This window comes from Talpa occidentalis, unplaced genomic scaffold, assembly GCF_014898055.3.
Source record: "Talpa occidentalis isolate TD23 unplaced genomic scaffold, MPIMG_talOcc4v2.1, whole genome shotgun sequence".
Taxonomy (NCBI): domain Eukaryota; kingdom Metazoa; phylum Chordata; class Mammalia; order Eulipotyphla; family Talpidae; genus Talpa; species Talpa occidentalis.
In genome coordinates this window covers 22,054,784-22,069,276 of record NW_026555331.1, presented here as the reverse complement: position 1 = coordinate 22,069,276, position 14,493 = coordinate 22,054,784, and the positions used below count along the sequence as shown (strand labels likewise).

The 14,493-nt window shown below is 33.0% G+C and overlaps 1 protein-coding gene across 4 annotated transcripts in view; it reads right to left on the bottom strand.

Moving 5' to 3' along the window:
• CSMD3 (CUB and Sushi multiple domains 3) overlaps window positions 1-14,493 on the bottom strand; it is an 831,873-nt gene that overhangs the window by 617,946 nt on the left and 199,434 nt on the right. For all 4 annotated transcript variants that reach the window (XM_054692020.1, XM_054692021.1, XM_054692022.1 and 1 more), the window contains exon 4: window positions 7,812-8,006. In XM_054692020.1, the coding sequence (XP_054547995.1) occupies window positions 7,812-8,006 (195 nt within the window). The remainder of the gene's footprint in view (window positions 1-7,811; window positions 8,007-14,493) is intronic.

Below are 14,493 nucleotides of genomic sequence, written 5' to 3'. Positions count from 1 at the left end.
TATGAACTAATCATGTTTTCCAGATTTGTTTAAGTTCTTAGATGGATTAAAGTTGAATTTAATTCTGACTCTAATAAGCATGTAAGAGTAAAGAACATAACTTTTGTATATTAACCTTGCCTTTGGTTTTATCTTACTCTTAAGTTACTTTCTCTTACCATAGTTATCTCCATTTGCATTTATTTTATTTTATTTGCTACATGTATCATTTTTATACTGTATAAACTGTTTTCTGATGTTAGCTATAAAGTAAATATAAATATATAAGTGACCTTCATATTTTAGTCTAGTTTGAATTACACAATCTTAAATATAAAGAGCAGTAAATGAAGATAAAATTGACTTGGTTAAAAAACAAGGAATTCATGACGTAAACATGAGAGCAACAAAATCAATAGAAAAGATACTTATTTTTCAAGACTCACTCAAGATTTAATACACTTAGTGCATTTTAACTACATAATAATTACATAGTAAAAGAAAATAATTTCTGTTCTTTTGAGTCATCTGCAAATGGTGACAGCTTAAAAAGAGTGACTACAGGAAAATATTTGGTTTTGAGCTCACTGAACAATAGATCAAAAAGTAGAGTTTCTGAAGGCATACAAGTTTGAACATCTAGTTTTATCCTCTATTATTAACTATATGGAAGATCTTTCCTCATTACACACCCTTAGTACAAACTTAGTAAGAGTGGGTGACCAATAAAACTGCACAGGGGAAAAATAGCTCAAGGCCAAAAATGTGTTCAGAATGAGTCCTATAAAAATTCTTAATGTGCCCTCTTAGAACAAAAACTAAAGATGTTTTACTTTAGTCCACTAAAATGTATCACATGACATTATTTAATATCTTTGATAGGTTATCATTCTCCTTCCTCTATTAATTTATCCTAAATAATTCTGCCTCATCTTGAGAATGGTGACTTTACAAAGCACAGAATACCAGATGGTCAATGCTGTGGTTCACTGAGTTTATATCCTAGCAGGAAGTTAGATGATTGCTTTTCAAGGTTCTTATCATGCATTGAACAGTCTATTTCACCACAGGGAATTCTGAAGCTGTCAATATTTTTTTGGCTAATCATGCTCCATCATATTTTTCTTCAAACATGGTCTCATATAATTATGCTTACTTCATAGGTACAAAGGTAATATAATTTTTATTTCTCCATGTTTTGAAATGCAGGAAGATGATAAAAATGAGTATTATTTAATATTTTTGAAATTCTATTTTCATTTTGGGAACAATATTATGAAACTGTAATAGTGTCATCAAATATATATTTTTTCTCAAAAAATCTGATATTTAGAATACATCAAATCGTTATTTGTCAAAACAAATTAAAAAAAATCTAAATAAACAAAGAGCTCCATAGCACTTGGTCTATAATAATAGACACAAAGACACAGTTGCCCCAAAGGAACTAAATTTTTTCTTTGATTTCAAAATAAGCATTGCTGTTATTTTTCCAGGAATTGCTATTATTTTTCCATAAGAAAAAAATAGTCAAAATTATTCCTGCAATTTTTTTTTTCCAATCTATCTGGTTTGGCTAGATTGATCCTATTATTGTCTCTGTTGTCAAAGAAAATGGGTTAGCTTCAAATAAGAGTGACAGATAAAGGAAGAAAGAAGAGGTACAGTAAACCAACAAAAATATTTTTGTTATATATACCACAGGAAAATTAAAAAGTAATTAACTTTTACAATGAAGGAAAAAACTTACAAATAAATTAAAAAAAAACATGTTAGCTGAATGTTAAAGACATGGCAGATGTTTAGCTGCAGCAACAGAGCACAGCATAATTAGTAAGAATAGAAGGCTTCACTTTCTTCGCTAAATATCAGAAGTGCACCGAAGACCAGCACCTACCGCCTACACATTCAGCAATAATCCAAGTCACCCATTAAATCAACTTCCAAATAAATAGAAGTTTCCATACTCAATAGGGTTTCATAAAGCCTGGGGCTATTTCAGTCATCATTGTACTTATCAGGGTAAACTGTGCATATGCCTTCTTAAAGATACCAATTTATTTATTGAACATAAATCAAATATGAGAATTTTCAGGATTGAAGTTTCAGAAATACTATGTTTTCCCTGGGAAACCTATTTTCAACACTGACATAGATTACTTGTAGATCCCCACCAAATTTGCTTGAGTATTGGACCTAGCTATTTCCATTCTCTGGTGATATCAGTTTCCAAGCACCTATTTAATGATGTAGAAATAAGGTAGTAATTAATATTTGTTGAATATTATAGACTGGATTTTATACCCATTAACAAATACAATCCTCATAATAATTCTAACAAGTTAAAGGAGGCTCCCTATAATACAAATGTGAAAACTGAGTCTTGAAAAATTAAATACATGGAAGGTTCTCTAGCTTCTCAGTGTCAGTGACGTAAAGAAAACAAAGGTTTTATTAGTCTACTGTCTATTCTTTCCAGAGTATTTTTACTCTTTTGTTTTAAAAAAATACCTTAAATACTATGTCAGAGTTCAAGGTATATGTTTAAGTACCAACAGATATTTTTAAATGTTCCAAATTAAATGTAACATAATAGTAGTAAATATGACTTCTATGAGTTTTTTATATTTTATGTATGTTGAACCAATTTGCAAATTTAAGTATTTTCTATGTGCTAGACATTATATTAATATATTTTTTAAATATTTATTTTTATTTTATTTATACAAGAACCAGGGTACAGGCCAGATGTGTGGGAGGGTGAGAGGATTCACCAGAGCAGGGAGCAGAACAAACAGAAGGACCGAAATACACTGCTGTGGAGAGCAGCAGGCAAGACAGGAGAGGTATGCCGCACCATGTGGGTTGCTCCGTGGCCAGCTGGGATCGAACCGGCACTGCAGAGGCTGCAGACAGCTTCATAGCGCTGTGCTCAACTACCTGCGCCACCAGGGAGACCCTATATAAATATATATATATTTTAATAGCATCCATTTATTCTAATATTCACCATATTTTGAGATAGGTAAATATTCAATTTTTGACATATAAAACAAAAGACTTAGGTAGAATGTGGCAGAAAGGCAAATCAGCTCATAGGTCTTGTAGCCTTAAACACAAATTGTGTCCTTTGCTCCAGCATGTTCGGGACTATTAAAACAATTCAATAGGACATTTCTGTCATTTTATCACACAAATGGAATTTTCTGAACAAGATTAAAGTACAGAAGGTAGATTGTTGGCCTGGCTGTTGATGAAACAGCCTGCGTTTTCCAGGGAAAAATGAAGTAGCAGCAAGTGACATAGATACTTGTAAATTTTTTCCTGGTGGCTTGACATCACTAGGATTTTGTTGGAATTTTTGAGATGGCACTATAACCCCATTATCAAATGATTCATGTTAATGTGCTTGTTGATTAAAAGGCATTCTCAAAATATTTTCCTCATTATTATCAAATAAAGTCTTCATAAAGAGAACAGTCCCCTTTATTCAAAAAAATAGGATTAATAAAAGCAAGATGTTGTGCCAGAATAATGATGCTCAGACAACCAAAATGTGATTTAAAAAAACTCAATTGCTATGCTAAAACATTTCCTTAGATAACATTTAAAATAATATTTTTGGAAATCAACCAAATTAAACCATAAAAAGCCACATTCTGAAAAATGATTTTTAATGCATGTTGTGATGCACAAAATTCTGATATTCAACAGCATACTTTCTTTTTTTTTTCTTTGTTATAGAATAGTTTATCACTAACACAATTTTCTCTATGATGCTCTATGACATTAAAATATTTTCAGGAGTGATTTCCTAACTTTTAAAAATTGAATGTTAAAAAAAAAAAACTAATATATTAGCTGCAAAAGAAAAATACTAAAAAGTACTGTTACAGTGAATAAACAAAACTAGACTGTTTAAATCTAATACAGAACAGCTCACAATAGAAAATATTTTCATTTTTCAACTTGCAGATTATTATTATGTCTAAGCACCATGTGGGAATGAACAGAGGCATTTCACTGATTTTTTTTTTTAAGATTTATGTATTTATGCATGTACGAACTGGTGTATAGGCAGTGATGTAGGGAAAGAGAGAATTCACCAGAAACAGAGTGGGGAGAAGAACAGGCAGATCCGGGGCTTCCCTGGTGACGCAGGGGATTGAGCACCACACTCTGAGGCTGTCCGCAGCTTCTGCAGCGCGGGTTCAATCCCTGCCGGCTGGCAAGAATCCCACATGGCATGGCAGACCCCTCCTGTTCCCCTCAGCAGTGTATTTCAGTCAGTCTACCTGTTCTGTTTTTCACTTTCAGTCAGTCTGCCTGTTCTGTTCTCTCTCTGGTGAATCCTCTCACCCTCTTATGCATCTGGCCTATAACCCGATTCTTGTATAAATAAATAAATCTTTAAAAAAGAAAAAAAAAATATATTAAAAAAAAAAAAGAAGAACAGGCAGATCCACTGAAATACAGTGCTGAGGAGAGCAGCAGGCGAGACAGAAGAGGTCTGCTGAGCCATGTGGGTTAGCTCCCTGGCTGGGTACTGAACTCATATTTCAGTGGCTGGCTATAATTTAATAGTGCTATGACTTTAACCCCTGTGCCACCAGAGAGGTCCTCACTGAGTTGTTTTTTGTTTGTTTGTTTGTTTGTTTTTTCAATAAAATATTTCCCAGGGGCCTCCCTGCTGTTTCAAGCAGATAAGCTTCTGCATTATGAAGCAATCCACAGCTACTGCAGCACTCGCTGGCCAAGGAGCTGACCTATATGGTGAAGCAGACCTCACCTCTCTCACCCGCTGCTCCACCAACAGTATATTTCAGTCAATCCGCCTATTCTGGTTCCCACTCTGTCTCTGGTAAATCCTCTCACCTCCCCTCTGGCCTGCACCCCAGTTTTTGTATGCATAAATAAATAAATCTTTAAAAATAATTAAATAAAATATTTTCCAGTCTTCTTCATTTTTAATTATTTTACTTTTGTTTATTAATAGCCAGCTTATTATAATTGCATCATATTTCTGAATACTGCCTCAGCATTTCTACAAACACGTATTACCAGAACATAGTCATAGAATAAATAGCATTTTCTAATTTCTAATGTGTTATTGAGATGGTTTCCGAGCTTGGGTATGTATAAATATTCTTCCATTCTATGTTTTGGTATAAAACATTGATTCAGAGTTATTGATCAAGGTTTCCAGCAGGAGAATAAAATAACATCATGACAAAATAAGCTACTCTTTTTTTTTTACAACAGGTGTTTTTGTTTTCGTTTTTTAATAACATTGCATTGAACAGCAGTCTTATTCCTAAGAATAAAACTTGAGAGATCCTTTTCACTCCTCATTGCTAATCTTGCTTATTGCAATTTATTTTGGTTAGAGACAACAGTTTCCTTGTTATCCTTTGCTTATCTGAAATACTTGGTTTAGATTAAATGGTACCAAATGACTATGCAACATCTACATTACTAATATCTAAGTCTTCCTCCCAAAAGGTTATCACCTATCAATCAAAACAAATTCCATCAGCATTTTACAGTATGTATTCACTCATCAGTGCTTTCTCTTAGTCTTCCTATGTATTCAAAAATCTTTACTCTTAACTACATACATTCACAATCATGATAAAAATATACCTGAAAAAATTTTCTCTAAATTATCTAAAATTAATCCTAATATGTGACCCTAAAATATTATTGATTTCTTAAATCTTAATGTGCCAATTCTTCCATCAAATTTTGTGCTCCTGTGTATGTGTACCAGGTTTAGGTGTATTTATAACACTATAATTTATGTGTAGCTTTTACATAGAGTGTTATTAGTTTGCCTTCGGGGTGTTTATAGCAAAATGCCACTCTGAATATAGAACATAATTAGTAATTTTAGAATGTTTAGGAATAACATAGCCATTTCACCTTGTCTGGCAACTGCTGTTAATTTGTGAGGAGTGTTGGTTGCACTAAACTGAGAAGCACTTTAAGGCCACATCAAAACTCAATGTGTATAAAAGTTATGGAAATGCGTATCAAAGGAGTAAGTGTAGAAAAGACGTGTGCAGGTATTTTCATTCCAGACTTAGAGCATAGGAATTAGGTTTCACTTTTTACAAAATATTGCTTAGCCCGACATCAGGCAGTTAGTTGCCTTTTACAAATACTAGCAGATGGTGTTGATAAAATCACCCTGCCTGTGAACAAACACAAAAACCCTTGCCCTAAACCTGCTAGGTTGATGTGGCATTCATTTTTCTTAATTAAATATAATTGTTAGGAAGCATCAAAAGAATGTTCTAAAAGCAAGGGTTTCATCAAGGAGAGGCTCTATATAAACTCCAGGGAAGGCAATAAGCAGATCATTACAGGGTCATCGGTCTCCTCGTACAAAGTTATAAATTAAAGAGTTGTTATGCTATCAAATGGCAGAGAGAATGGAGAGAAGGCATGGAATGAAAGTCTATATTTTCTTTCAAACCAAATGACAGCCACACAAAATCCAAATATACATTTTCTCTATTCTTTATGTTTTAATAAAAAAAATCGGTTAGTGGGAAATAAATTGCTCCTTAGAAAATTAAATCATAAGCTCCATGAAGTATAACTTTATAGACTCTGCCTTTAGCCAGTGAATATTAGTAATACATGAGAACTACTTTTTAGGATCTAAAGGAAATTTATCACCTCACTGAATATATTTTTTCTCTATATATTTTATATTTTTAACAAGTTCTCTGGACATCTTCTCTTAAAGTGCTGTCCCTACCTGAACCTTCTTCCATCCAAATAGGAGAAATTAAGAATTTCCTTATCAAGATGCCTAACACACTCTAAAATTCTGACATTAAAGAAATTTCCATACATTACTGTAATTATCAGTCCCTCTGTTAACAGAGTTGCTGTTTAATCTTTTTGATCCTCAGCACATGAAATAACACTTTGCACATGCTAGGCCTTTAACATGTATATTTGAATAAGTAAATGTATTATTCTTGAATAATTATTATTATTAATAATTATTCTTGAATAATTATTATTCATTAATATTATTCTTGAAGGAAAGGTAAGTTTTCTGGCTGAAGTCAATGAGGCAGAGAACTAGTAGTATCTGATTTAATGGGATCTACAAAGTAATGAGTACCTAGACAGCCTATTACCCATTCACACAAAAATTGAAGTAGCACATATCAAAGATAAAGGAGATATAACTCTTTACCTTTTATTTTGTAGGAAAGAAAGCCAGGAAAAAAAATATCCAGAATTTCAGTGTTCCAGTCATCCATAAATTCAGCTAATGCTTAATTTAATATGTTCTATCTTCCATTGAGTCTTTGTTCATATTAGTACATTAATGTTTTTCCCATTATTCAAATAACCTTTGTAAGTATCAATAATAAATTATATGGCATTCTTAAATTCATAAATCCCCATGCTATGTACTCTACCAGAAATTTTAAGGCTCATAGATCCTATTTAAGATTTTAATAACATTTAAACTGAAAATGAATTTTTAACATTTATAACCTAAAATTTCTATCCAGCATAAACCCCATTTTTCTTTTTCTAATATAAGAATGAAGACAAGTATGTTGTCTTAGCATGTATTTTTCTAAACTTGTTATGTTGTATATGTTTATATATACATATTTATAGATACAGATATATGTGTGTCTATATGCACATTTTTGAGGTCCAGATTTTATAAAAGGAACAAGCACTAAGCTCTACACATGTTTTGCAGTTATACTCTCATCACAATTCTTACTTTTTAAAATGTTTTCATTGTGTCAAATATTGTGTCACCATAAAAATAAAAAACAATTTTTCTTTACCTCTACAAATGGGAACAGGAAAATCCCATGAGGCCGTATTAACTGAGTTGGCTATACAGGTGAGCTGAGGGTGGCCATCGAGGATATATCCAGTTACACAACTGTAGCGGATCTTGTCCCCAACGTCGAATCTTGTGCCATACAATACACCTTTAGGTGGAACTCCAGGGTTTCCACAAGAACTACTCTGCAATTCTATAGGAAAGGAGGGAAAAAAGAGTTTACAGTTATTTACTGTTTTAGGTTTATAAAATTATATGTAGACATGGAAGTCTCTTTTCCTTTTACGAATCATCAAAAAAATAATTATCTTCTATTTCAAAAATTGTAACAGAAGTATGGGAAAGGAAATACATGTCATCACATACATATTAGGTGTTGTTCTTTATGCTAGAAAAATTTAGATATTTATATTATTAAATTATTTTTGGAAAGTTTTTAAATCAGTAGTACTCATCCTTTATAAATAATTAAAATGAGATTAACATTTACATGGCTTCAAAGCTACATTCCACTTGCAAAATAATTCAAATAAAATTTAAAAATATGTTCCCCATTACTTTCATGATTCTATTTAACCCTAAACCATGAGCTTTGATGTAGAGGGAAGCTGAACAGAAGTAATAGTAACTCTACACACCTGAAAGTGAAATTAATGCAAAATACAAAGCTTAAAAGGGGCCTCCCTGGTGGCGCAGGCGGTTGAGCACCGCACTGTGAAGCTGTCCACAGCCTCTGCAGAGCAGGTTCTGTCCTGGCCCACTGACGCAGCAGACCTCTCCTGCCTCACCCGCTGCTCCCCTCAGCAGTGTATTTCAGTCAATCTGCCTGTTCTGTTCCCCACTCTGTCTCTGGTGAATCCTCTCACCCACCCGCGCATCTGGCCTGTACTCCGGTTCTTGTATAAAAACAAATAAATCTTTAAAAAAAAGCTTAAAAAATACTAAGCAAAACAAAGTATGCTCCCATATTGCCTTGATAGTCATACCATTTATGCAGTTAGTAAATTCCATGCAATTCATTTTTAATAAAACAAATATATCACTGTAATACTGAAAATAATGACAAATGCTAAGTAAAATATCCACATAAAATGTTTGCGGATGTGACTTTATGAAAACAATGAGCATTTAAATATAAGAGATTAATAGATGGAATTTTAAACTTTTATCCATAATAGGCTTGTGATACTGTATAGTGTGTCCTGACCTTGTTTTCATACACTAATCAATGATAGTGAAAAGAAAAGAAAATCAGTGATGAATTTCAAGTGAGGTTAGTTTAATGAGTGAAAAATGTATTAAGTGTGGGGCATTCACATAACTAACACCATATATTTGAAATAGTGTTTTTAATTTGAAACAAATATTTTATATTTTCAACCTATAAAAAAGTTGGCTAATATTAAATACTCATGTTTTTTTATAAACAACAGGCAAATTTCCTTAAGCTTCCTCAGTACTTAATGATATACCATATACTAATAACTATAAAATATTTTAAATACTAGTAATGAAGATAGTATTTAGTGTGTCACTTCACTGACTGTTTCAAGGCTTATTCTTAAGTTCATTTTAAGTAAAATTTAAATTTGTTATCTGTGCAATTTGAGCAATAATAAAAACTTAAATGAAGTTTATTTTGAATTTTTTTGAAAATTCATTTGATTAATAGATGAAATATTTTCTATAAAAAGGTGACAATAAGTTTTAATAAAATGAGTAAGAATCCAATCTCTTGGCTATAGGCTTAACAAAGGGAATATTTCAAAAAGAAACTACCACTCATGGCCTTTGAATCAATTCAGCCCTATCCTTCCTGCCCCCTAAAAAATAATTAAGGTCAGGACTTCAATTATCACAAAATAATATATGTAAGAGTAAAAGCAGTTCCTCAATTATTTCACAGAAAGAAGTTAGTTAAGGGAAGGAATAAAAGAGAAAGTTTTGTTACTCAGATTTTGCTTTAGTTTAAATGAACAAATAAATATTTCTCAGAACAAATTACTAAAACAAAAATGGAAATAACATTTGAAGTGAATCAGTGAATGACTATGAATTCTTAAGATTATCTAACCTATCTCCAGTCTTGTAGGTGAATTATTTCTAAACCAACAGACAAGGATTTTGGGTGTTTCAAAAGGAAACAAAAGGAATCCTTTTTTCTACAATGTCCAATATGTGATTAAGCACTATTAATAAATTATTCATCAGGTTGGGCCTCCCCTGGTGGCGCAGGCGGTTGAGTGCTACTCTGTGAAGCTGTCCGCAGCCTCTGTAGTGCAGGTTTGATCCTGGTCAGCTGGCAAAGTGTCCCACATGTCACGGCAGACCTCTCCTGTCACACCCGCTGCTCTCCTCAGCAGTGTATTTCGTCAGTCTGCCTGTTCTGTTCCCCACTCTGTCTCTGGTGAACCCTCTTACCCTCCTGCACATCTGGCCTGTACCCCTGATCTTGTATAAATAAATCTTAAAAAAATAAAATAAATCATTCATCGGGTAGTGTAATTTTCAGTTCTGAGGTTTTTAATTTGTTTTGTAGTTTGTTTTTCACCCTAAGATGCCTCCATTTTTTCACTCATTGTGCCTGCCTTTGCCTTTAAGTCCCGGAATCACAAGTAATACAATATTTCCTATGGATCGGAATCTTAGATCACTGTCACCACCAATTTTATTCAGTAAATATCTTGTTCTTTTTTCTGTTAATCTGCATGCTGGATGCCTTCATGTGGGATTAATGGTAAAATACATTTTAATATAGTCTCAGATTACTTTCTGAAGAAGTGTAAGTAGTATATATATCTGGTTCTCACTTTTAGGAAATCCCTGCTCTTGATTGTCCTTGTTTTTTTGACCTTCATAAATAACCACAACTATCCATCATTCTCTGCAGACAGAGTAAGTCACCAAGATAGTTATTAAGCTGTTTCACTTAGAGGTTTAATAGATCCCAACTCTATAGCCAATGCTCATGGATTCTATTTTTTGTCTTTTCCCAACCCTTTAATTGGGGACTGCTCTCTAAACTGTCTATGTCCATTTTAAGATGCATAGACAGGAAAGATGTGTTATTAACTAAAAGAAATATATAACTTGCTATTAAAAATACCATATTCTGATTGAACATTAACTTTTAGGTCTTAATTTTAAAATAACACTGTACCATTTAATAAACTTTTTAATTAATTCAATAGTTTAAAAATAAATTTTACACAGTGTTTCTACCAGTTTTCAAGAATATTAATTTTCGGGAAAAATAAATACACACACTACTATATTCAGTAAAGCAGATTATAAACTAATACATTGACATATGTGGTATTTAAAATAAGTTGTGATTTAGTTTAACTATGATAAAATCATACTTCAGAAAAATAGATTTCAGTAATAAAAATGAAGAATTTTCATTTCATTTATTAAATGTACATGAAAGATAACCACGTTAAGCTTCAATGTATTAATGAAGCAAAAAATTACATCTAAAATCAGAATTGCGGGGCCTCCCCGGTGGCGCAGCTGTTAAACACAGGTGCTGCGAAGCTGCCTGCAGCCTCTGCAAGTGCCAGTGCGTTCCCCGGCTGCTCCCCAGCCACCAGAGGAGGGTCCCACATGGTGCGCAGACCTCTCCTGCCGCCCGCTGCTCCCCTCAGCAGTGTACTTCAGTCCTTCCCCTGCTCTGCTCCCCGCTCTGGCTCTGGTGAATTTTCTCACTCTCCCGCGCTTCTGACTGTACCCAGTGCTTGTATAAATAAATAAATCTTTAAAAAATAATAATAATAATAAAATAAAATAAAATCAGAATTGCCAAATAGAGTACATTAACCTTGTTTCACCAAGATGACATTAATATATTTATTGAAACGTTCAGTTGATTCAAACAATTTTGGAGTCTGATAAATGCTCATTTGTTATTCCATAATGCTAATATTAAAATGGAATGGGGATATGTTGAGAGAGACCTCAAAGTATTTTAAGATATAGTTCATTAAGCAAAAATTGTAAACAAATTCCCTATGTACTGAAGTTTTATCTGAATTTCTCTGGGAAGCAATACCATGAGATCGTATTTTTGCATGAAACAGAAATAGTTAGGGTGGACAGTTTAGTGAATTGAGAAAATCACTGAAAAACATCCCTGAAGACTCTACATTCAAAATGTCTCTGAAAATATCAGAGATCCTATATGTATGCTATTGTTGTATACACAACAAATGATTGAGTCAAATTAAAATTCATGTTTCTTGTCCAAAAGTTGCGTATTTATCCATTCTCAGATATTAAACTTATCAAGAGGGCCTCCCTGGTGGCGCAAGGGGTTAAGCACCGCACTATGAAGCAATCCGCAGCCTCTGCAGCACAAGTTTGATCTCCAGCTGGCCAGAGAGCAACCCACATGGCGAAGCAGACCTCTCCTGTCTCAAGACCTTTCCCAATTACAGGGTGTTACCCATGAAAAATACACATTCATTTCACAACTGTTTATTAACCACTTATCACAGCAAATCTCTGAAGATATAATTCTACATATGACAGACACTGTTCCACTCACATAGAGTTTATAACTTGCTATTGACCAAGCAATAAATAAGTGATTACAGAATAGTAATCAATGTGACAGTGGGATAAAAGAAACATGGGCAATAATGAGTATAAAATTTAATTAGTCTTGATTAAGACAGGTCTGAAATAAAAGAATTTCAGATAAAGTAGGTTTATGGCAGGATAGAAACTGTATGGCAAAAACAATTTCAAAATAGTTGACTAAAGATAGGTCCATACAGTTAATAAATATCTAATAATAGGCTTATGAATAGAAAGACCTATTTTCAACATTGAATGTTTTCTTGTGGGGAATACTATAAGTTCCTCAAAAGAAAATAATAGAGAATAAATAGTTGAAATCCATTGCAAATGGGCACAAGGGGTTAAGATGCAACCTATGAAGCTGTCCGCAGCCACTGCAGCACGAGTTCAATCCCTGGCCAGCCAGGAAGCATCACACATGGCGCAACAGACCACCCACTGCTTCCCTCAGCAGTGTATTTCAGTCAATCTGGCTGTTCTGTTCCCCACTCTGTCTCTGGTGAATCCTCTCACCCCCAATACCTCTGACCTGTACCCCAGTTCTTGTATGCATAAATAAATAAATCTTTAAAAAAAAGAAATTCATTGCAAATGTTCACAACAGAGATTTTTTACATAAGCATTTCTGATGTATACAGTACAATCTTAATCATATTAATTCAATCTTAAATATGAATATTATATTAAATGGAATAATTAAAATATTTTTTTACAATAGGAATAGCCAGAGTAACAAATGCATACATTTGGATATGAAAGTACTGACTTTACAGGACTGCTGATATGATAACATAAAATAATATGCATAAATAACTTATTGCTGAACACTCAATACATGGCAGGAATTATTATTAGCTCACCAGACTGCTATTTTATTATTATTATAATCAACGTTGCATTTGAGACATTTAAATTAGGTGTCTTTTAAATAATTACTAGAAATAGAGTTATATCTTCATTAAATACTATCTACATACATTAGATCATACCTGATTTCTTAAAAATTAGTAATAGTAAAAATGGAGCAACCATATGACCCAGCAATTCCACTTGTAGGGATCTACCTGAAGGACACAAAAACGTTAATTCAAATGGATACCTGCATCCCTATGTTTATTGCAGCACTATTTATTATAGGTAAGATTTGGAAACAACCCAAATGCCCAAAAATAGATGACTGGATCAAGAAGATGTGGTACATATACACAATGGAATACTATTCAGCAATCAAAAAAGATAAATGACATTTGCAGCAATATAAATGGAACTAGAAGGGATTATGTTCAGTAAAATAAGAAGGAAAATGAAAAATATTGGATGTTTTCACTTATAGGAAGAATATAGGGGAGCCAAATAAGGGGTCAGGGGGAAAATAATAACAATAAAAAACAAAACAAAAATAAACAGGCAGCTAATAATCAGAAACATTCTTCAGGGGAGGGGGAGGGAGAGGGATCAAAACAAGGGCGGGAAGAGCACAAGGGACTATGGTATGGTGTATGGGTGAATTGGTGGTGGAAATTCTATGGGGACTACACCCTAGAAAAGAAAGCAAACATTGTACAAAAACAAACAATGATGTAATATATATATATATAAATAAATATTTTTTAAATAGCAATAATTTAGTTAAGAGTAAAATTGAGATACTAAAAAGTCATAAGTGAAGTTTAAGGTACAATCTGAAGTACTGGTAAATTTGTATAACCAAATTCACAAAGCTTCCCCATAATTGTCATTGACTCACTTATCCTTTCATCGATTGGTATGACTTATCAAGCACCATGTCAGATGCATTGAGTATAAAAAGTTATCTTTGATGCATTACAACCTAAGAAAATCTAGATAAGCTAAAAAATAAAAGATTAAAATACAATTTAAATCCTAAAAGATAAAAAGGGGACTAGAGAACAAAGTTTTCATGATGTTTTCCTTGAAGAAATTCAGTAAAACTCTACCAAACAATTTAGAAAAAGGAAAAGTGATTTATACTAATAAACACATCAACACAACCTAAAAAGAGTCCCCAATTTGTTAGGAGTACTTGGATACATGTGAAAGGTAAGATACTTAGCAAAATATCAAGACAAAAACCTGAC